Source organism: Strix aluco, chromosome 2 (assembly GCF_031877795.1).
Source record: "Strix aluco isolate bStrAlu1 chromosome 2, bStrAlu1.hap1, whole genome shotgun sequence".
NCBI classification, from domain to species: domain Eukaryota; kingdom Metazoa; phylum Chordata; class Aves; order Strigiformes; family Strigidae; genus Strix; species Strix aluco.
The window spans coordinates 36,446,292-36,468,467 of NC_133932.1; the positions used below are offsets into that span (position 1 = coordinate 36,446,292).

General features: G+C 37.3%; 1 protein-coding gene across 7 annotated transcripts in view; it reads left to right on the forward strand.

Annotated features, from left to right (window-relative positions):
- TTC3 (tetratricopeptide repeat domain 3) overlaps positions 1 to 22,176 on the forward strand; it is a 62,757-nt gene that overhangs the window by 1,995 nt on the left and 38,586 nt on the right. For 6 of the 7 annotated variants that reach the window (XM_074814346.1, XM_074814345.1, XM_074814350.1 and 3 more), the window contains exons 3-15: positions 2,042 to 2,087; positions 3,264 to 3,396; positions 3,803 to 3,890; positions 5,069 to 5,122; positions 7,236 to 7,359; positions 8,284 to 8,369; positions 9,152 to 9,246; positions 10,950 to 11,012; positions 14,963 to 15,017; positions 15,720 to 15,882; positions 16,008 to 16,056; positions 17,160 to 17,283; positions 20,496 to 20,550. In XM_074814346.1, coding sequence (XP_074670447.1) covers positions 2,042 to 2,087; positions 3,264 to 3,396; positions 3,803 to 3,890; positions 5,069 to 5,122; positions 7,236 to 7,359; positions 8,284 to 8,369; positions 9,152 to 9,246; positions 10,950 to 11,012; positions 14,963 to 15,017; positions 15,720 to 15,882; positions 16,008 to 16,056; positions 17,160 to 17,283; positions 20,496 to 20,550 — 1,135 coding nt within the window. The remainder of the gene's footprint in view (positions 1 to 2,041; positions 2,088 to 3,263; positions 3,397 to 3,802; positions 3,891 to 5,068; positions 5,123 to 7,235; positions 7,360 to 8,283; positions 8,370 to 9,151; positions 9,247 to 10,949; positions 11,013 to 14,962; positions 15,018 to 15,719; positions 15,883 to 16,007; positions 16,057 to 17,159; positions 17,284 to 20,495; positions 20,551 to 22,176) is intronic. The other variant, XM_074814349.1, reaches the window with a different exon arrangement.

Genomic DNA, 22,176 nt, shown 5'->3' on the forward strand with positions numbered 1-22,176 from the left:
GTGCAAGTGCTAACTCTTCGTTTTCAGGTTTGCCTTGGCGTGAATACCACCTTGACTTGACGTATAGAGGGGGTGTGTGTGTGTGCTTTGTTTTGTCTTTAAATATTGTAGCAAAATCCATGCTATGGAGTGAAGGAGACAGTCATCTTTCAAGATGAACTGATTTTGAAATAATAGTTAATTTTTCTTCCTCTTTGTGATTGGGTGTCCTGGTCTGTTAAGCATCGATGTTCTAATTTATTTTTGAGAGTAAGCCTTGATTTACATGTAATGTTGTAATAGTTCAGAAATGCTACTTTGGGTGAAATTATGTGATTGCTTGTCATCACTTTAGGTCAATTAGTAAGTCGTCATTGCACAGCATGCTAGTATTTCCAGGAAGTCTGCCAGAAAGAATACGTTTGCTAAAGAAACTATGAAAGATGTGTTTGGTAATCAGTTTGTTTTTATACTCTTCTCCAGTCATATTCTTGGAAATGGTAGTGTGCAATACATAGACATGATATGTAGTATTTATTAAATGACACATGTATAATGTTTGTTAAAATAATAGATTTTGTAGGGATCAGTAAAACAGAACAAAGTCATTTGTTCTTCAGCTTGAGAGGCTCATATGGAGTACTATGTTTTAAACTAAAGTATTGGTACAGTATGCTTTTATGAAGTAGAAAATCAACTACTCCACTTATTTTGATATGTATGTATTTATTTAAATATACAGGTGTTAATGGTAAAAACATTGGGGTTTTTTTTGAAAACCTGTGTTGTCTTCTTAAATGTGTTTCCTTAGGTATTCTTGAACCTTATATTGCTGCCTAGTATCCAATTTTGAATTATTAATTATTAGAATGCTATTCTAGTATGATTTAATATACTGCTTAAATTAGTAAAAGTCTTCCTATCAATAACTATTAATCTATGGACATTTTTGAATGGATATGCAGGTAAACATTTTTTTCATAAGACAGCAACCAAACCATTGTATTAAATAACTCTAGTAAACATGCTTTTTTCCCCATTGTGTTTTGTTTGCTTTGTTTGCTTTTTGGCTGTGCTTAATGTGAATTATAAAGATTGGATCCAAAGAGGTTTGTCATTTGGTAATGCAGAATGTTGCAGACTTCAAGTTTCCTTGTTTTCCTCAGAAAACCATTGCACAAGTGCAAAAACATGTGGGAGAATGGGGAATACCAATAGTATTTTATTCATGGGGAAATGGGGTGGGGGGGAAAAAGCATGGGGGTATTTATTCACCTCAGATTGGTTTTAGAATATAGCGACATGCTGGTGAGCATTGAATGAGCAGTATTAACATTTTATAAAAAGCTTCTGTTCAGAATGAGTATATAGAAGGTACCTACAATTTTCCTGTCTAGATCCGTGGTGTATGCATGAGTATTTTAGTTAATTACTAAATTATTGTAATTTATAATAGTTAACTAAATAATTTTAGTTAATTATCAATTAATTTTGTTAACTAATGTATCTGCATTAGTATTTTAGTTTGCATCAGGAGAACATTTTTGAAACAAATATCTCAGTTGTCCCCGTCTTTCATGTTTTGGCTTATGTTGTGAAGAGGTCTTGAAGTGTGCTAGTGGGATTCATTGGGGATGAAACTAATCTAGAAGGTGCTTTTCAAGAGTATAGGTAATGTGCATCAACCGCAAATGGGAGCTCTGTCCATGGGACTAGATTTGAACCAGTGCAGACTAAGACCCCTTGAAGAGCATATCATGTGATGTAGACTGCTCAGTATCAAATATTGCTTCATAGATTTGTTTTCTGTTTAATCATGCTGCTTGCTTATGGAGATGTAACCATAGACCATCTTTTATACCGGTCTAAATATGTTCAATAATTGCCTTTTCTTGAGAAGAGGCATGGGTGACAGAATGTAGAAATCACTTCCATTCCTTTCTTCCCCTGATGTAAGCAGTTTATATTGGTTTAATATTTAGAAACATTAAACAATCATTGTTTATAGGTAGGGTAACACATATGCAAGATGTGCAATGTTAAAAAACATGTTTATCTTCAGGGTCATGGAGTGTTTGTACAGCAGTCACCGCATAAGCCTAAAACAGGTATGTAAACTAAACCAATGTTACATAACTTTCTAATGCACTTTTCTTGCTGTGTTCAGATCTTTTGATTGCTATTTCACTTTTTTCCTTATTTTGTATGAAATAGAAAATTATTATTTCTGAGCAGAAGCATTGGCATGTTCTTGCACACTGGAAGAATTCTCATCTTTTTGTCCTAATGTAATGTGCAGAAGACTGCTATACATTTGTGACAACAGTGTAAATACTCAATAATATGTACATATATGCAGTCAATTAATGTTATGAGGATGGAGATTTAAGGCTTGTGTTCATAAGCTGTGTTTTAATTGTAGCTATGTTTTAGCTGTATAGGTCTAAAGACACTTTCAAGTTGATCTTTGTAGGTAAAGTTTTGCAGTGATAATATTTAAAAAAAAAAATAGTTGCAGAAAAGCAGGTGGCTCGAGTATGTCGATTTCTTCAAAACTTTATTCACTATACAAATGGTAACCTGTAATATGTAGGAAACTCAGATGAACACAGCCAGCTGTGTAAAATGGATTTTTACATATGTTCAGACTCCTAGATAACCATGCTTCTGCTCTGAGACTACTTGATGTCACCTCAATAGACTAATAAGGATCTTTACCTTTTAAAGACAGTATCTGAGGGAAATAGATTATATTTTTGAAAGAGCAATGCATCACACACATGGCCTCTAGAGAAAAAAAGAAAATTGCTGATCTTTTTGTACCATGTTGCTCTGTGCCACACTACTCTGGATTTTTTGTAGAAAATAATTAAATGGGTACAGTTAGAAGAGGTTCGTGTTTTATTATGAGGTAGAATCCCTTAGCCATTAAATGGCTCACAGCCCTTCTTAGGCTCCTCATTTAGAAGCAGGCTGCATTTATTTGTTTCTAATGTATTATGTCAATACGATTCAGAGTACAGGCGGTTACTTAAGCAAGAAGTGTAAAGACTGTCATCAGGTCCCTATTTTTACCTCCATATAAATTCCCTCTCCCCTTCCAATTTATTAAAAAACCTCAAGTTGCCAGATGTGTTTGGAGTGTTCAAGTTTTCTTGTTTTGGTTAGGTGGTACTTAGGAATACAGTACGGAAATGTTTCTGATGTTTTTGAATGTTTATTTGGCCTTTGATTACTTGTAATGCCTGAATTGTGTAGTCTAATTCCTAACTGTTTTCTTGAAGATGTTGATCCCTGTGAAGTGTGGTGCAGTCAGCCAGTTGACATACTAAGAGAATATTGCAATGTTATTAAAATACGCATCTTTTGGCCTCTTCTCTTCAAAAGTGAAAGTAATTCTTTGGTAGCTGATTGGAGGTAAGTAATCATGTTCTTGAAGTGATTTAATCAGCCTTTACATTTTTTTTTTTGTTTGTTGCCTGAAAGATCATTATATACTTTCAGTAGTCATTAAATTGTGTGCAGGAATGTTTTTATCAGTGAGCTAAGTTAGTTAAGGTCAGAAGGCATAGTTCTTGAATATACAGAAGAAAATACTAACAATGAAGTTTGGCATCTAAGAGAGTATTTATGTACTTAAACGTATGCGTTTTATTTCAAAAGTATCAAAAGCTTTGCAGCTATTCTTTTTCTCCCCCTCTGAAGGGCTTGATTTGAGTTTGTAACCATATTCTTGCTTAGATCTAATTACTGTAAATACTAGTGATTAAGACCATGTAACACAGTATTACTTCTCTAAATGATAACTGGTTCTGTTTTTAAGCAGTTCACAGATTTTAGACCGGAATTGGAAGAGACTCTGTGATTTAGAGGTTTTGGAAGACCTTGTTGATTTAATTAAAAAAGTTGTTGTAAGTACTATATCTTAACTTTGTGTAAGTTTTCAAGTATAATAGGTTAATTAAATCTGTACCTTATGCAACTTGGGATTATATCTTAAATTAGATGTTTCCTTTTGCTGGAGTGAATACACTGTCTGATGGTTGAGCTGCAGCTTTCTAGAAAGTGTGTCATAGGCTTTATTACAGTTGAGATAACTTACTAAATATTTGCAGAGTCAATGATACAGTTGATTGCGGCCCTTGTAAATTGCTAAGAAAGAGAGTCATATCAGTGAGAAAAATGGCACCATTCCTGGATGAAAAAGTTAAATACTTTTTTCCACCTCAGTTATTTTTCCCTCATTTAACAAATGATATTTAAGGTTTGCAGTTGTTGTTGACTTAAAACAGAAGCATAAGAGTGCAGAGGAGAGAATGATATAAGAAATGTTCTCAGCAGCTGAAGGGAAAATATTTTATTTTATTTTTAATTTAGGTATGACATGTCTTTAAAAAAATAATTTGTTGAAATTCTGTGCTCAATCACAAACTACACTTTTCCAGTCTACTTTACTGTTATATGACTTTATATGATTAGGTATTCATGTGCTGTATTGATCTTGTGGATTCATACTTAGGTTCTTTTGCTGCTTCGTCCTTCAGACTGAGTGCTCTGTTTTCACCTCCTTGTACTTCAGGATGTCCCTGCAGTTTTTCCATTTTGTCTCATGTGACGGGTTCTTTTTGCTGTTTCCTCTCTGGTAGTCTCCCATTCAATCTTTAGATGAGAGGGTCTGTGTATATTCCCATCTCCCTGTTTACCTCTGCTTCCCTCTTCTTACTTCCTCAGCCTGTATATCCTTCTCCATGTAAAAGTTTGTATATCCAATAGTAAAATTTATTTGGAGGAGCAGAAGAGCTCAGGAGAGGAAGTACTGTTGTTTTGGATGGTTTTCATGGGATGTATCAGCTGGTTCTTTGGTATGTAGGTAACTACAGAAGTGGTTAAAGTGTCTGACTTTCCTACCCAGATGTCACAGCATCCATGCATTCTCTATTTCCATGCCCTCATTTATTTATTTTTCAACAAAAACAGTAGGGGATTTAACTGAACAGAAAATGTTGCTGAGTTGAACCTGAGCAGATAGAAACTAAAGTTATCCGGTCTTAATAACTTGGGTTTTATTTGTTTTCTATCCCTCTTCCAGAATGTTCCACCTTTTATCGGTGGCATACTGAGAATTGGCAGCAGAATAGAAAATGTAAGTTTCTTGAATTGTTTTTAATAGGAATACTTATTTATGTGTGAATATGAACAAAACATTTGTACAAATGTCCAAAACTTTGAAATGCTTGCATAAATACATTGAGTTTGTAGTTTTTGGAATATGTAGTATATAGGACTGGAGTTGCCAGTTGTTGCAACTCTGAGCCACCAAACGAAATCTATGTGTGACTGGAACTGTGAAATAAATATTGTCTGTGTTAGAAGACAAAAATGCTTGAGAACTTTGAGGGTAGTTCGTATGCTGAAAGTAAATGGTTTGGAGGTTGCTACTGCAGTGTGGCTGGGTGGGTTTTAGGCTGTGCAGCTGGAGCCCAGGTCAGCCCCCCATGTATCTTCTTCGGTACCCACTGGTGGCCTTCCTTGTTGCTTGCTTGCAGATTTGCCATTTCTTCTTGAAGACTTATCCTTTGACATGTCACAGTGCTCCCTCTCTGCCTTCAGTATTGAAGAGCTCTAGATTCCCTCCCACAAGCACACAGTCCTATCTATGTGTGTTACGCTAAAAATCTGGTTAAAAGGCAAATACACTTTATATGTAAAGACAAGAAGTTATTGTTAGTATAGTTGAAGTCTGCTAGAATTACTTATTTCGGAAGAAGAAAGAAAATGAAGAAATACTACTAACCAGAGAAACTCTTTAATAATAGTACAGTTAAAATTGTAATACACTCAGTTCCTGTATCTGACCCTTTTCCAGGTGTTGCGCTTACCCTTGTATTGCTCCTTGGGATCCTGAAGTAAATGGCTTCTGTCTGGTGTTTGCCTGTGTGGGGTGAGGGGTATAGTTGTTGCTAGCTGGAGTTCTTAGCTGCAAGGACTGCTGTCGATGTTTTCTCCCTCCTCATCCTAGGATCTGCTTAGGTTCATTTTCAAACCAAATTAGTCATAACCACATGGTCAGAAGAAAAATTGCTGTTACAGTTAAAACAGAGCTTTAAGCAGGTCAGGACAAGCTCAGAGGAAGCCTGACAAGTCACAGTCCTGTGGCCTTGCAAACTCTGTACAAAACCTGTGGCTTGTTACTAGCGATAGCAATGCTGTATGGTGGGGTTACAGTGCTACAAGCAGGGCTAAGCTTGATCACTGAAATGATGCAAAAGTTCTACTCTTTGGAGGCAGTTTGGAAATCTTTTATGAGATTCTCAAGCAGTGATACTGATTCAATCTGATGGACTGTGAATGGCAGAGTAAGAGTGTGGTTCGGAAACCTGCTGATCCATCCTCACTAGAGGATGTAATGTACGAGACTCATTACATTTTTCAGCTTGTTAACTTTAGACTGTGGATGTTGTTAGTTTCCCTGTGTTTGTCACTTTTTTCCACTTTCTAGTTTCTGCTGCCTGCTGTAGGTTAACTGCAAAAGCTAAAATAAAAACATTATTAGAAGACAATATCACAACTGATAGGAGCAATAGGAGAAGCAGAATAGGTACAACCGTGTTACTGCTGGATTACCCAGTTCCTGTATTTTTAGTGATATTTGCCTTAGTCATGCGAGTTTTTACATTATTTTTCAAAATCTGTAGGCTCAGATAATGTGAGAGTATCCCAGGCAACGGACAGTCTTCACTTAATCCCTCTCCTTCAAATAAAGCTTTGTAGCTTAAACAATTAAATTTAGTTTGAATAGAAGGGAAGTCACAACTTAGAGAATTTAAGTCTTAGTCCTGCCTGGGCTAAGCCTGGAGAATGTTGTTTTTTTGATCAGGCTTGTCACTTCACACTGAAGCAATTTTGTTTGCAGTTGTTAAAAAGAAGTTTCTAAATCATATTCTATAATTTGAGTGGCTCCCCTGACTCCTGTTGAAAGAATGATTGTTTTAATTTTGTGAATATGCTGTATCATGCTGTGCTTGAGTTACCCAGATATTTATATTTGTGACCCGTTGTCCATTTCAAAGGCTAACAAATTGGGAACAAGTGTGTAGTGTAACTGTTATAGTAGTATTGTTTGTTATATTTACATGGAATGCTTCCACTATATTGCCAGTGAGCTGTTGCTCTGTTGGTGTTTGTTGTTTTTGTTTTAAAACTTTGCTTTGTGTAGAATTAGTTACTGTTTATTTATTTTCCTTCAATTGAAATAGGGTGTCTTTGATGTTGGGGATGCACTTGATTGGGTCAGATACACAGGTGATGTCAGTATTCTGCAGAGGCTGGAGAAACTCAGTGATTTTGGTTGGATCTATCTTGAAATTTTCTTTGCTGAGTGTAAGTATGAACACTTCTGAAGAAACAATGGTGAGGCAAGTCGCTTGTGTTGTAATTATGGAATAGTTCATGTTTCATGTATTTCGTTACTCTGGGAGTGACTGGAAAAGTAGCGGTGGTGGTGTGGTGGTTTTTCTTGTTTTCTGCTTATTTGAACCAGTCAGTTCTTCCCTGAATCTCTGTATGTGGGTTGTATTTACAGTGTATGTGCTCTTCCTGAACAGGAGCTCAATATTTTTTCACTTTGTCCATTTATGGGCTGTATGTGCACCCTGTATCCCTTTAACTTAGGGTTAAGTTAAAAGTTGTCTGAAATACTATGTGGGTCTTTCTGTTAACCATTTGGCAGAGGATTTTGTCAAAATTGAAATGTCAGTCATATTTCAAAAATTAGCTTATGTAGCTCATGGGAGTTACCATAAGATATTAACACTAGCAGGAGAAGTCCTGCTGAAATTACAAAAAGCTCCCAGGCCCGCTGTATTTGATGTGTGTTAAATGGCTTGTATTTTGGTCTTACTTTTTACATATACACATTCTAACTCAGCTGTGCAGTAGGTAACAGGGTAGTAGAAGTTGAACTCGCATGTAAGGAGAAGAATCTTTTTATAGTTAAGTACTGAAGTACAAATTCTTTAAATACAAATCTTTAAAATACAATTGCGTTTCACTTGATTGCTTGAAATTAGGGAAGTACTTAAATATTTTACGGGCTGCAGCCAGTTATTTTGGGCTTACCCAATAATAAATAATTCATTTTCTTTTGAACATTTCTGTTGCTTAATTTGTTTCTGTTATTTAGTTGGTATGTCAAATTTTGCTTTCAGTCAGAAAATAGAGTATGATTCTTAGCAGCAGAAGATAAACCCTACTTCTTGTCTTTAACTTTTTCACCCACCGTATTTTTCTGAATTTTGTCTCCAGGTAAACGTTATATTACTAAAGTTGCTTTGGAAGATTGTGATTTAGTTGAAGAGTTTAAAGCTGTGACCTGTGAAAACTGCAGGAAGGTGAGAGAAGATACCAGAATGTGGTTGTGCTTTTGTTTTTTTCTTGTTATTTTTGGGGGGTTTTTAATGATCAAAGATTATAAAAATGACCAAATGATTAAAGGTGAAGGTTTCAAAAGCTTGGGTGAGTAATCATCCTGACATAAATAGTTACCTTGAGAGATCCTGGCCTAATAAACAGAGCATTAGTTGTTTATGTTGCCAGCGTACATTGGAGAGCGCTCCCTTCCTCACCACCCAAAAAGCTCAAGGAAATGTAGTTAATATTGATAGAAGACTGTTCAACTTGATCCTTTTAAAACAGAAATAAGATGCTCTCAAATTCTTTGCCATCTGTTCCCTTAGTGTAGATGTTTGTGGTTTTTTTCTGTGGGGGTCTGGTTAAATCCCGTGTCTTCCGTGCTACAGTTCTGTAGTTCAGGAGCTCCACTGAAAGGAACTGAGTAGGGAACTGGTTGAGCTGTGCTTTACTCGGCCTACTTTGCTATTTGATGCATTCTTGCTTTTGATGACTATGTTATGGAACACAAGAGAGCTTCTGAATTAGTCCTGCTTTTTAATTATTGTTCGTTGTATTCTTGTCTGCATAACATTTTTATTTGTACACTTTTAAGCTCATTAATTGCAATGAATTAAAAGTATTAAATTACAATAATAGTGCATATGTAACATTCTGCTTTTATAAGCATAAAAACTTAGTTGCCTCTTGTCGAATGTTTTTTTCTCATTGCAAATGAGTTGCATTACAGTCGTTGCTGAATTGTTTTTTCTTGATTCCACAGAACAGTGAATCTATGAAACAGAAAGGAAATGAGGAATTTTCCCAAGGAAACTTTGATTGTGCTATAATGTCATATACTAAAGCCATAGAGTTTTGGTAAGAACTAACCTGGTTAACTAGATTGTGTTATATTATGTATTCAGCTTATTCAGATTTATCCTGATTCTGTATAGTTTTGCATAGAGGCCAATGATATCTAATTTAAAAAAAAAAAACTATATAACACATTTTTTGTTCTATTTTGTTTCTTGTTACTAGTTGTTGTTTGCACTTTTACTGCCCCGAAAATCCTGTTAGGGTTTAAGGCTGATCTAAAATTACTAACAGTAAGTACAGTAAACCTGAAAGGAAATAAGTTATTTGGTGTGAACAGCCACTTTTGGTATCATCCCTCCTAAATACTATTCCAGCAGAACAGTGTGACCAACTGTTGTAAATATTTGTCTCGGCTATGATGCAGAAAAAGTGAGCAAGAACAAATATTCAAGTATGTTCTTGGGAACGCTGTATGCAACAGTCTTAATTTCCTTTTGTAAGTCTTGTTTAATTTTTTCCCAAAAGCCATTTGCTGAAAGGCTTTGGAGACTTCCCTGGACTCTATAAAGGGGCAGGGAGACAGAGATTAAATGAGAATTTATGTCATATGCATATAGAGCATTTGCCCCCTTCCTGTAGTCTGCACAGAATATCAACTAATTACAGAACACTGATTTGGTGTAATCGCTACTTGTGTTGTAGTTGTGCAAATACTGCTTTTACAAGTTCTGGTGTCTATTTGAAGTCTGTAGCTTTATAATCGTGCAGTGGAAAGGATTAGCATTTTACTGATGTCTTGCTTCAGATTTTATGTCACATAGTAGGATACATTTTAATCCCAATTTCAATCTTGAAAAGGTGGGTAGGCTGACTTTGGTCAAGTGACTGTATCTGAGATGATGGAGCAGGCTAAGAAGGCTTTGCTCAGGGTAGCTGGTTAATGGGAGGGAGGAGCAGAATTCAGTGAAAGAGCAAAGGAAATCCCATGGCTTGGAAAGAACAAAGGAAGTCTTATGGTTTCCAGGGGCTGTAGAGCTGAGCTGTTGGTACAGCTACTGGTTAGAAATTCTTCTTCGTCCTGAAGACCCTGCTGGAAGGTGAAGGATAGCTCAATGATGTCTAGCAGCTACGGAATCCTTCTTTTATCTGCTCTGTGCACTGCCTTTCGTTTCTCATTCTCCCAGTGTGAGCTGACTTTCATCTGCTTCATCATCACACTCCTTCCCTAACTAACTGCATCTTCCCTTGGCTTCCTTTCTGGTGGTTGCTGGATTACATTTATCAGTTCCCTCTTCTCATTCTCTATTAGGTATGCTGGGGACAATGCTTTAGCTCTTTAGAACTGCTGCTTAGTCTGCCCAGTCAGGTAGTCGAGCTAGCTTTTCCATGCTTCATGCCTTTTTCTTTTTCTTTTTTTAAACAAAGATGAGATTGTAGGGAACATAGTAGCCATGTACTAGCCATATCTTTGGACCATTTGAGGTGTGCTTTGCTATGTTTGTCAGAGCCTAGTGAGTTAGGAAGGAGTTTAAATATCTCTTTTTTTTTAAAGTAGGCTGAGAGTGATTTGAATCTTACAAATTATTATATGATGAAAACTAATATTCTCAGTGACTTGTAAATCAGTGGGACTATTCAAGGAAGCTTGTATATAATTTGGTACTAGAGTGCTTGCAGACAACTACTGTGAAAACTTACATTACTTTTGAAAATCTTAAGGAGGAAAAAAAGTATGTTACTAACTCTCTAATTTTTTTTTTAAGTCCTGCAAACCATCTTTTGTATGGAAACAGAGCTCTCTGTTTAATTCTCACAAGGCAGTACAAGTAAGTAACCCCTTGTTTATAATCTGAGATATTCTGGTGATCTGCAGTTAAAAACTGGCAATATACTTAGGAAAATAGTATTTTTAAAACTTAAGTTTATAGTAATGGTGGTGATGTGTCCTCAGAAAACTGATACTAAGAAAAATGAATAATATTAGCTGTATCTGCTGGCAGTATGTAATACCATTTAAAATTTGGGGGGGGGGGGGTATACAACAACAAAAGAAATCTCAGTACCACTGAGTATTGTGATTTTTATTAAACCTCTTTAAGAAGAGATCAGTGTGGGTATGGGGGTTATTTTCCTTAAGCCAGTTGTTAAGCTAAAAATCTTGTTTATGAGCAAGGTGAATGTGTACCTTTTATGTAAAGCCAACGCAAGAATTTGTTGTTAGTATAACTGAAATCTTAAGGGGTCAAATTGTTATTAGTCCAGATCTAATTGTTGAATAAAAAGGAAATAATGACAACGTAATTAAAATTAGTATCCACATGATTCTTAGTTTCTGCCCATTTTCTTGGTGTTATGCTCACCCCTCCACTGCCCCTCTGGGTAGGTACTAAGGTCAGCAGTTCCATTGCTGTAGCAGTGGGATTAGAGAGCTGTCAGCATGCAGAGTCCTTCTCTGTGGGGAATGTGATGGTCATGCTGATGGTTTCTTCTTCGTCATTCTGGGATCCACTTGGGGTTGCTTTTGTGTTTTCCAATGTGCTATTATACCTTCGTTCTGTCTTTGGTATGCAGTACCCTGTTACATCTGAGTTTACTGTTCATGGTACTTTTTATGGATATTACTTCTTCTTTGTTACTCGTAAAGACATAATTGTCTAGATCTGGCATGTCTTTAATTGACCACTGAGGTCTCCACTGCCAATCCTGTGCCCCATTTCTTGTCATCTTCTGCCTGTACTCCTTTGTTGCATCCTGTGTCTCCACTTCTCAAGGCCTCTGCCCTCATATCAGGGCTGTATTTCTTTACAGGACATCATCATTCTGGAGTCACAAATACCTCCTTCTGTATAGATACCAGTAACAAGCAGTTATTCCATCTAAATCTATGGTTGTACCACACAAAAATAAACAAAAGTAGAACAAAAGGCCATAGACACCCGGTTAGTTAGAGAAATGGATGTCACGGTTAAACCAAGTGAAAGAAAACTTCAGGCAGGTCAAGCTGCAGTTCAGGCTGAGCAGGACCAAGGGGCCTCAGTCCTGAGGGTTTGCAAACTCAGTGCTGAGCTTATGGCCTGCTAATGGCAGTGGCAATACTGTATTACGGGACAACGCAATTATAGGGTGTTCTCCAGATCATGTGCTGGAGTGTTCGTGGCTTTATCCAAGGAGGGTGTATTCCTCCCACTTTCAGAGCCTCGTGAGAGACAGTGGCCGTGTCCCCTGTCAGGCTTTCATACAGGACAGGACCTTTCCCTTGGCCTCCTGTCGTGATGTTAGACAGTAGTCTGGGGCAACTTTCCTTGCACTGCACCAGGCTGTCGAAAGGTGGCGCTGGAGGAAGGACTGGATGGGTGAAAACAAAGCTGAGCACACACTGGAGAACGAGTGATTCAGTTTTTTATGATCTTTTCAACTGCTTTTATAATCCCATAGTATCTGAGGTTCTATACCCTGCTGTCTTTTACTCAAGCGTTTTTCCTTGTGTTTGCTTCCTTTGCAATATGAATATGGTGCAGTTTCTCTCATTTTAATCCCTAGTTCAGTTGTGGGTTTTTTTTACTACTGATTTTTTAAAATGGATTGCTGCATCTCTAAATTCTGCCACTACTACTCCGGGTTTCTCTAATTGGGTGTGGGGGGTGGTGTTTTTTGTTCTAACTTGCTTTCATTTCACTGAATTAACTCTTCCTGAAATCTTGAAGAATTTTGTTGTGTAAAACATACTCCTTGTCTTGCCATTACTGTCTCTTTCAGGCTTTTCTTTAGTATCCAGCTTTTGTTACAACAGAGCATCTCGTTCTCCTCCTTCAGATTGTTCTGTACAAGCTTTCCTGCTACAATGGTTACAAAAAACAGTGGTAGTGACTAGGCAATTTATGAACACTTTCATGTGAAACAAGTTTGGGTTTTTTTCCATATTCACTCCCTTTGTGGAGGTAAAATAGTTAATGCCTCATAGGCCTTTGCAGACTTCTCAAGTTAGGTCTTCCTGCAGACATTTTCTAAAGGCCTTACTGAGTCAGCATGACCCAGCTGTTGAAGGGTGAGGTTAATTGTAAGCTTCCTCATCTGAAGTACTCCCTATGTGTTGCAGAAGGAAATATTAGTAATGATTTAGCAGCAAATCAAGATTTATTAATGACTAGCAGCACTTAATCATTAACCAGTTTAAGGATTACAAAATAATTCAGTAAAATATGTTATGATTAAAATAGGGACTTAACTAGAAAATGACAAGATTCACACTAACTTACTACAAGGTATCCTAAATCAGTGTGTGTATAGATATATATGTATACTCATAAACACAAGACATACAGACACACAGACAGACAAATATTTGGATCCAGTGAAATATGTCTGTACCCACACTTGTGAAAACAGCTGTGTATATCCAAACACAGCGGGAGGTAGAGAGGTGGGTGAAAGAGAAGGCTAGCCTACAGTTAAAATTTCCTTCTTCTCGAGTGTGAAGTAAATACTTACAGTGCATTGCCATTCCTCAGCGGGTGCTAATTGAGACTCAAGGGGGGTGACTTCACCCTGGCCCTTTGTTGGCTTTAATGGTACCTCCAAGAGTTATTACTTGAGAGGTGTCCCGCTCATGGGAAATGCTGGTCACAGGCCTGCAGGAGAGCTCAGGGTCTCACTTAGGGTTGTTATTTATAGGGTCCAAGATAATTGACTTTCATCAGGTACTTTTCCACTTTGGCCCAACTCAAGTGATGAAATATTCTGGTGTTTTCCACCAGTTGCGCAGCCCCAGAACTTGATGGATGTGCAGTTCTCTAATTGCCCTCCCTCGGCCACGTCCCAGGTACAGATGTACCAGGCTGTCAGGAGGTGATGGACTGTTATTACCACTCCCAAGCGATAGGGAGAGCAGGAGCCAGGCACATCAAGGGGGTGCCTTAACACCCTGGTCCACTGCTATTTGCAATCCATACTGCCCTAGGTTGGTATGTGGCCCAGAAGTTGGGGGCAGGGTGGGGAGGTGGGAATCACACCAGGCACTGAGTAGCCCTGCAAGGTGGGGGAAGATTGCACCACCACAATATGATAGCTCTTTGTTGTAACTTACTGCATCCTGCTTATCTGATGCATAGCTGTAGTGCAGTGAAGAATGAGTGGTATATCCCAAAGGTATATAAACTCTGTAACTGCCTGCTTTGGGCAGATGGGTATCTGCAGAGGTGGTTGCTCCTGCACTGTGTTCTCTCCCATAGCCATAGGGATAGTTTACTTCTCTTCTAACCTGACCAACATTTTAATTCCGGTTATTCCATGACACCTTTTATATAAAAAGTCAGAGTCGGGCATGTTCTTCAGTTGTTGGGATGTTTGGAGATTACTGTCTTTCAGTGCTCAGCAGTTAATACTTACACCCTTGAATCTCTAGCTATGATGACATAACTACTTTACGATTTCTGTCAAAATATTTAGGTTTGGTAGTCAGGCTTTTTTATTAAAGCTTTGCTTTTTAGAGTAGCATTTTGTTAGAACCCGGTTAGGGGGTAGGTACATATGTAGAAATGCTGGAAAACCTAGGAGGTAGGGGGAGGGAATAAATACCTGATGGGTGAATTGAGACTGTAACGTTTTAACCCAGGTAAACTTCAGCTAAGAAGTGGTATCTGACTGTGCCTTTACACAGGTGAATGAACTGTTCTTTTATTCACTTTGTATTTTTATAATGCCTTGTACATCTGGTCTGTAGGTTTTTTTCTGAAGTACAACTAATAAATACCTCTTCTTTTTTGCTCCCTTCTCTAAGGAGAGCCCTTGCTGATGGAAAAAGAGCAACTATTTTGAAGCCTAATTGGCCAAAGGTTAGTTTCATATACATTTCAAAATTGTATTTTGTTGGTACTGTAAACATAAGAACCCAGAGTCATAATTACAGCTTTGACCCAGGTGGATGTGACATGTTCTCATCTGTGTTTAGCACTAATGACCATGGAATGAACACAGTACCTTGTGGACTAACAGTTCTGCCTCAGTCAGCCAAATACATAGTTTGCTTGTACTTTTATATTAAAAAATGTTATTTTGACATGCTTGTAAGTGTTGTTACATGGTGTTCTGCATGTGTAAAGACAGAAGAAAACATTTATTACATTGTTGTGCATAGCTATGTTATCACACTGCTTTAAAAAGAATATATGTAGTCCTTACAAAAAAAAAATCCTGATTAATGACCAACGTGTATTTCCCAATATTATTGGCCTAAAGAAGAGTAAATAAGGGTTAGTTACAAAATTGCAAAGTAGTAGTTGAGATTAGTGGAAAAGGAAAATTTACTCTATTCCAAAGCCAGGGACTAGATGCTACTCCTAGTGAATTATCTTTCTGTTCCAGTCTTATGAATAGTTGAAAACTTTGATGAATCATCACTGGACCTGAAACAGGTGCAGTAGATAACTTCTGAGTATGTAAAATTTTACTTTTTATTGTCTACTGCAGCTGTTTTGAATATAAATTCTTCTATTTGTGTGAATGAATGCTTGAAACTCAAACTTATGTCCTTGTAGGGTCACTACCATTTCTGTAAGGCACTGTCATTACTGGGGGAACACGAACTGGCTTTGGAAGCTAATGAGAGAGCTCAGGAATTATGCAAGAATATTCTTGATGGACTTAAGGATCTTATTCAACAAAATGACAAGTTAAAGAAGACATTAGAAGAAATCAATGGTAACCTTTTCTCATTTCAATATCTACCTTGAACATAGCTAAACTCCTTCATTAATAACTTTCCTTTGAAACTAACTAATTTCTCTTTTTTTCTTTTTTTCCCCTTCCTATATAATTTTCTGTAGGTGTTAAACAACATAAACAGAAACCAAAGAAATTGCTTCTTGAGAAAAAGTAAGCAACTGTCAAGTTTACTTTTTTCAATTAGCGAGTTTACTATAAGATTTAAGTAATACATAGCATAGATATTGCTTAAATTTTGTTATTTATCAGTAAATAAAAATGGAAGAAGTAAACTTACCAGAACTGCAACCAGAGTGCAGCCTAAGAGTAAAGAGGGCTTTTAGGAACTAAATAAACTATCTTGAGATGTGTTCCACTTGCAAGCAGTTTCCTTCAGCATTAAGTTTTACCCATGTTGGAAATAGCAGGAAGCAGTTACATTTTCATGTGTTTTTCCTCCCAACTTTAAGTACTTTGCTGTTGAAGAAATTTGGTGCCTGAAAATGTGCAGTCACACCCACTTTTTTGTGTTAACTTTGCTATATAAAGTTCGCTGGGAGATGCTAATCTGATTTGAGGAACTGAATGCTGGCAAATGCATTTTGGCAATGGTAAAAATGAACGTGTATCATCATTTGTAGGAACTTGGTTTTGTCACATCTATTCTGTGCTTTTGCCTTGCCCAGAGAAAGTAAAAGAGTTTCTGTGTTCACAGATTCAGCTAAGTTACAATATATTCTGTAACTTTTGTATTAAACATTTTTCTGAAAGATCTTTTTGATTTTTTTTTTTTTTATTGGTCTACTTGTAGTAATGTGCTGTCATTCAAAACCAGTACAGTAAGTAAACTACTAAACAGCTTTTTGTAAACCTGAAAATTCTAGAGGAACTTAAGTTTGTTTCCCTTCTATAATACACAGATAAAATGTGGCCTTGGGCAAGATTAATCTTTAAAAACAATTTTTCTAATTCATTACCATCCTTTTTTTTTTTTTTACAAAAAAAAGATGCAGTACATCTGTTCCCGTCCTTTTCATAGAAAATGATGCACTTTTTTTGTTACATTTTTGCATAGCCTTGGACTGTGTAATGTGAAGGTATAAAAATGGCTGTTTGATCAAATCCTTTAAATATGCTTAGGCCATTACAGTTTTATGAGGGTTAGACTTCTTGTATTTGTTGTTGTTTCGCAATACATGTATGATTTGTGTCTTAAATATGGGGAAAAGACATAAATCTTGGAAGAACTAGGGTTTTCTCTTTTTACATATCAGAGACTGCAGTTCTTCAGAGTCTCATTTAATAATTTCTCAAGAACAAAAAGAAATAGAAAAAGACAGAAGGAAAACACAATCTGATCCTAAAGATCGTCAGTGTCATCAGAAACATGATACCAGGGTAAGTTATGCTACAGCTGGCATTACAAGGCTTAACATTGTTGATTTTCATCATCTGGAATGTGTTATTTAGTGGTGTGGCTGAAAGTTTGCAGCCACTGTGCTTTAATAATTGTGTACTTTCTCAGCCAAGTGCACTTTTCCAGTAATAATTAACTACCAAATCAGTGTTCAGAACTTAGGATTTGAAAGAAGGTGGGAGGGAGGTTGTTGCTTGAATGAGAAGGTGGAGGCCATATGTTATGGGGAGGAGAGGACTCTCTTTGGGCTTACTGAGACTGAAGTCATGTCTGATTTAATCAACTGTCAATGTGCATTCAGATGTGGGCTTCCTTTTGGCTTTAGGGGAGAGGATTGAGTTAACGTGTACTGGTGTAATGGAGTTCAGTGGAAGAAGCTTTATCCAAAGTTAATTCATATACAGGGCTTTTGCTATACTGGAGCATTTTTTAGCACTGATATTGTGACGTTAAGGTATTTGCATTGTTATAGACCATTATTTTCATGCTCTGTAAACAGATTTCTTTTGTACGGGAGAAATGCTGGTTAAATAGTATGCTTAACTGCGTTGTATTTAAAACTAGGGTTTTGCGGTTCTCAAGTATCTGTTTGGCTTGTGTGTGTAAAACAAGTATAGTGTAGTGCAAGATGGAGTTGTGTTACTTTAGCCCTTTGTAATTCTTTAGATTCATTCTTTGAATTTAAAAGACTTCACAAGCACAAATATTCTACTAGATTATTTTTACTAACTTTTTTGGTGAGGAAGGCTAAAGGAGAATGTGAAGCTCTTGCAGGGGAAATTTAGGCTGCTTGGAGAACCACTGCTGAAGGTAGCAGCAAAAGTGGTTATACTGAAGTAAGATGTTGTAAATGTGAGGCTTAAAGTCCAATGTCAAGGTTCAATCTCTTACTCTATTGCACAGAGGATACAGTAATGATTCAAAATTACCAATACAAGATCTTAATGCCCTGTGATACAAGGTTGTGTGCAATATTGATCATTTACCAAAGATCTGCAGTTGGTTGGTTACTCCTCAACCTTGGGGAGTAACCTTGAGAGGTGTCCCAACTCAGGAGGAGATCACTGCCATGCTGCCAGCTACTTAGAAGGGAGAGGTCAAAAAAAGCTCACTTGGGCTGTCATATTATGGGATAAAGTGGTTGGCTCGTAGTCAAATTACATGTGATGGCAAAGGTAAGCATGAGACTCCTTGTACCCACAACTTCCTTTGTTCCTTGACCAAATGAGTTTTGGAAGAACTATCTGCCATTTATGTGTTAATCGCATGATTGGTGTTCCGGTTTCCAAGCTCTTACACATCAAAGCTCACTGTGTCACCCTGTCCCTGTGTGGGTTTTCAGAAAAACTGGTTGGAACTAGAGAAGTTCATGGCCTGGTCACAGCCTAGGCCTTTGCTTCCTTTGGAGGCTGAACCAAACTACCACTAGTTGGTCAAGGAGGTAGGTGCATCCACCACAGAAGCTTAATAGAGTAAATTTTGTTCTCTGATCATGGTTGATTTTTGTTCCTGAAAAATAATTAAGGATATACATTAGTGAAGGATTACTAAAGAAACCCACCAATAAAAGCCTCTAATTCTGCATTTTAGAAGGTTATTCTACTGTTGAAAGTACAATGGTGTACTGTGTTGTTCTGGTTTAACCCTGGTAGGCAGCTCAGCCCCACACAACTGCTTGCTCACTCCCCTCAGCAGAATGGGCAAGAAAATCCTGAGTGTAAATGTGAGAAAACTCGTGGGTTGAAATAAAGACAGTTTAACAGGCAAAGCAAAAGCTGCACTCACAAGCAAAGCAAGATAAGGAATTCATTCACTACTTCGAGGTAGATGTTTAGCCATTTCCAAGAAAGCAGAGCTTTATCGTGCATAACAATTACCTGGGGAGACAAAGCTGTAACTCAGAGCTTCACCCCCTTTTTTCATTTTCCCCCTAACTTTTATTGCTGAGCATGACATCACATGGTACGGAATACCCCTTTGGTCAGTTGAGGTCAGCTGTCCTAGCTGTGTCCCCTCCCAACTTCTTGTGCACACCAGCTGTCAGGGCAGCATGGGAAACAGAAGAGGCCTTGACTTTGTGCAAGCACTGCTCAGCAATAGCTAAAACATCCCTGTGTTATCAACAGTGCTTTAATCAAAAATCCAAAACACAGCACTATATGAGCTGCTATGAGGAAAATCAACTTTGTCCCAGCCAAAACCAGTACATATGTTTTTATTCCTTAAAAAATCAAACACACAGCCCCAAAACATTGGAAAGTTGGGGGATTTTGTTGGTGCTTACCTTGGTTTAGGTGGGTTTTGCTACTGGATGTCAGTGGAATTTCCCAGCTGTTGCTATCTTAGTGCCTCATGGCCAGTATAATAAACGTGCATAAACTTTCCTGTGTGGTTTGCTTTGGTAGACACATGCAGACTTTGACAGTCCTGCTGTAACAGCATGGAATTAAAAATTTAATAATGAACGTCCAGACAGTTCTTCAGTTTCACAATAATTATTAAAGAAACATTTGTACCTCTTTCTGATTGTCTTTACCATTGTTATTGTAAGATCATGAAACTGTTATAATTTAGCCTATAAAGTGTGTTACAAATAAGCTATATAATCTAGAAAACAAGATGATAAATCATGTGAACCTACTAGCAAGGTCAAAACAATTCAGTGCATACATGAAAAAACTTCTGGGTTTCACAGGTGGGTGGGGCAGCAAAAAAAATGACTCAGTGGGGAAAATGAAACCAATGTACAAGGGCAAAGGGAAGGAAATGAAAGTTAGAACTTGTTGAAAAAGACAGCAGTTGTAGAATGCACAAGAAGTGCTTAAAGATTTTTTTACTGTCTTACAAGAACTTTTCATTTGCTTTTATGCTGGGAAAATCTTCATAATGTAGGTCTGTAAACTTGTCTTCCTTTGGGATGAATATAACTGCAGAAAATGCTATTTTGTCGGATTAGTAGATAATATAAATTGATATGAATTTGGGGGGAAAGTGTAAGTATACAAATCCACTTTGATTTAATGAAATTGTTTTTCTTTACCTCTTGATTGGGGACATAATATACTGTATTATCATTGTGATTTCTTTGTTTAAATGTTAGTGGCTTAGGTTTTTTCTTTGTTTAAATTTAGTGAGTGATATCTATTTGGTTTTTGTTATCTGTGTAAAACCAAACTAATGTATTTGTCGTTAGGTGACTGACAACCAAAGAACAGAAAGCAAAGGTTGGTCTCTGGAATTTCTACCAAGTGAGTTTGTTTTTGCTATTTATCAAGTCCGAGTCGGTTCTTTCTTTGCTGTTGCCGTTATTAATAAGCAAAAGTGTATTTAGTGTTATTTCCACAACAGTAAGCTATCATGTTTCACTTCTTTTCCTGTTAGCTTGCAGTTACTTAGATACTTCTCTCCTGTGTTTCTGTCTTATTTCCTTCATGCTTTTGTAGTTTGAATCTACTTTACATGGATGAATTCAGAATTGAAACTGGAACTAAAAAGTAGAATGCCGAGTCACAGGCTAGAAATGCTTTCCCTTCTGAGACAGGTACGGGATCTAAAAGGATCTAAATTTAAGAGAAGTGTGTGGGTAGGTTCAATATTCACATTTGTGGTGCTAAAAGCTCCTTATAGATCCTTAAAATAATCCTGGGGTTAGAGAGGGAGGCCAAAAAATACTTGAGAGTGGATTTTTTAGCTACAAAGTTTGAGAGGTGTAAGTTGGTGTGACTTACTGTCCATGTTTGGGTTTTTTTTTTTAAATGAATAAAAAAACCAAACCACCCAATCCCTTTTATAGAGAGAACTCCCACCCACCAAAACTCCCACAGTGCCAGAGTTACTTTTCTGTGATGAAAGTGAAGTGCAAGCAATTCTGATCTTCAAAGTGAAATCTTCTCCTGAATTTTGCTTGGTTTTTTTTATCACCTGCTAAACTGCTATAACCAGGAAAGCATAAGATATTTCACTGACATTCCGAGATTTTTCTTATTTCTAATGTTTGTATGGAATACTGCATCTGGACCAGCTGCATGCTTATGCTGAATTCTCAAGCTGTGACCTCCAAGGCAGTGGGTCCTTCTAGTCCTGACCATGCAGCAGTCTGAAGTCCTTGGTGCCCAGCCGTCCTGTTCTTTGGTGTTTGCATACTTAAATACTTAGTTGAATAGGTGCCAAAGTTCAGAGCACTTCAAAATTTGATTTTAGGAAACTAGTGAAGATCTGTTACAAAATATTATTTTAAAATAAGCAGTAGAAGTGATCTTGCTCTTGTGGATTTTGGATGTATGTATCTTGAAGAATTAAGGGATTTATTGGGAGATGGGAAAATGTGGGAAAGGTTGCGAAAGAAGAGTCAAGACGAATTTGTTGAAAAGATATGTTGTAGGATAATAAAGAAAAGAAGAAACTATAAAGTGCTGAAGGAACTTAATGCAGAAAGCATGACTCAGGGAAGGGGTTTAGAAAGGGGAAGTCAAGCTCTGGAATACAAATCAATTTTGAAGAACTATATGTAGATGGTGTGAAGGAGCAAAATGTGAGATGCACAGAGGCTATAGGAAATTTTGAATGAGTTTGACACAAATGACAACTAAGTGAATCCAGACATTTTTCTGAGCGAGAAGTTGTGGTCTGGATAGTAATGGAATTTGACGACATGTTATAAAACAAAGCTTTATTGAATCAGTGGAAAAAATCATCAGCAAAGTGTCTGTACAGCAACCTGCCCAGTTGCTGATAGCAAACACAGGATTATAAGTGATGTCCTGGCTCCAGGGGACTGTCCAGGACACTTGGTGTCCAGTTCACCTGGCAGCAAGACCAAGTTGTACAAATGTCTTTCGAATGCAGGCAGGAGTTGTGCTGCCCCTTGGCTCCAC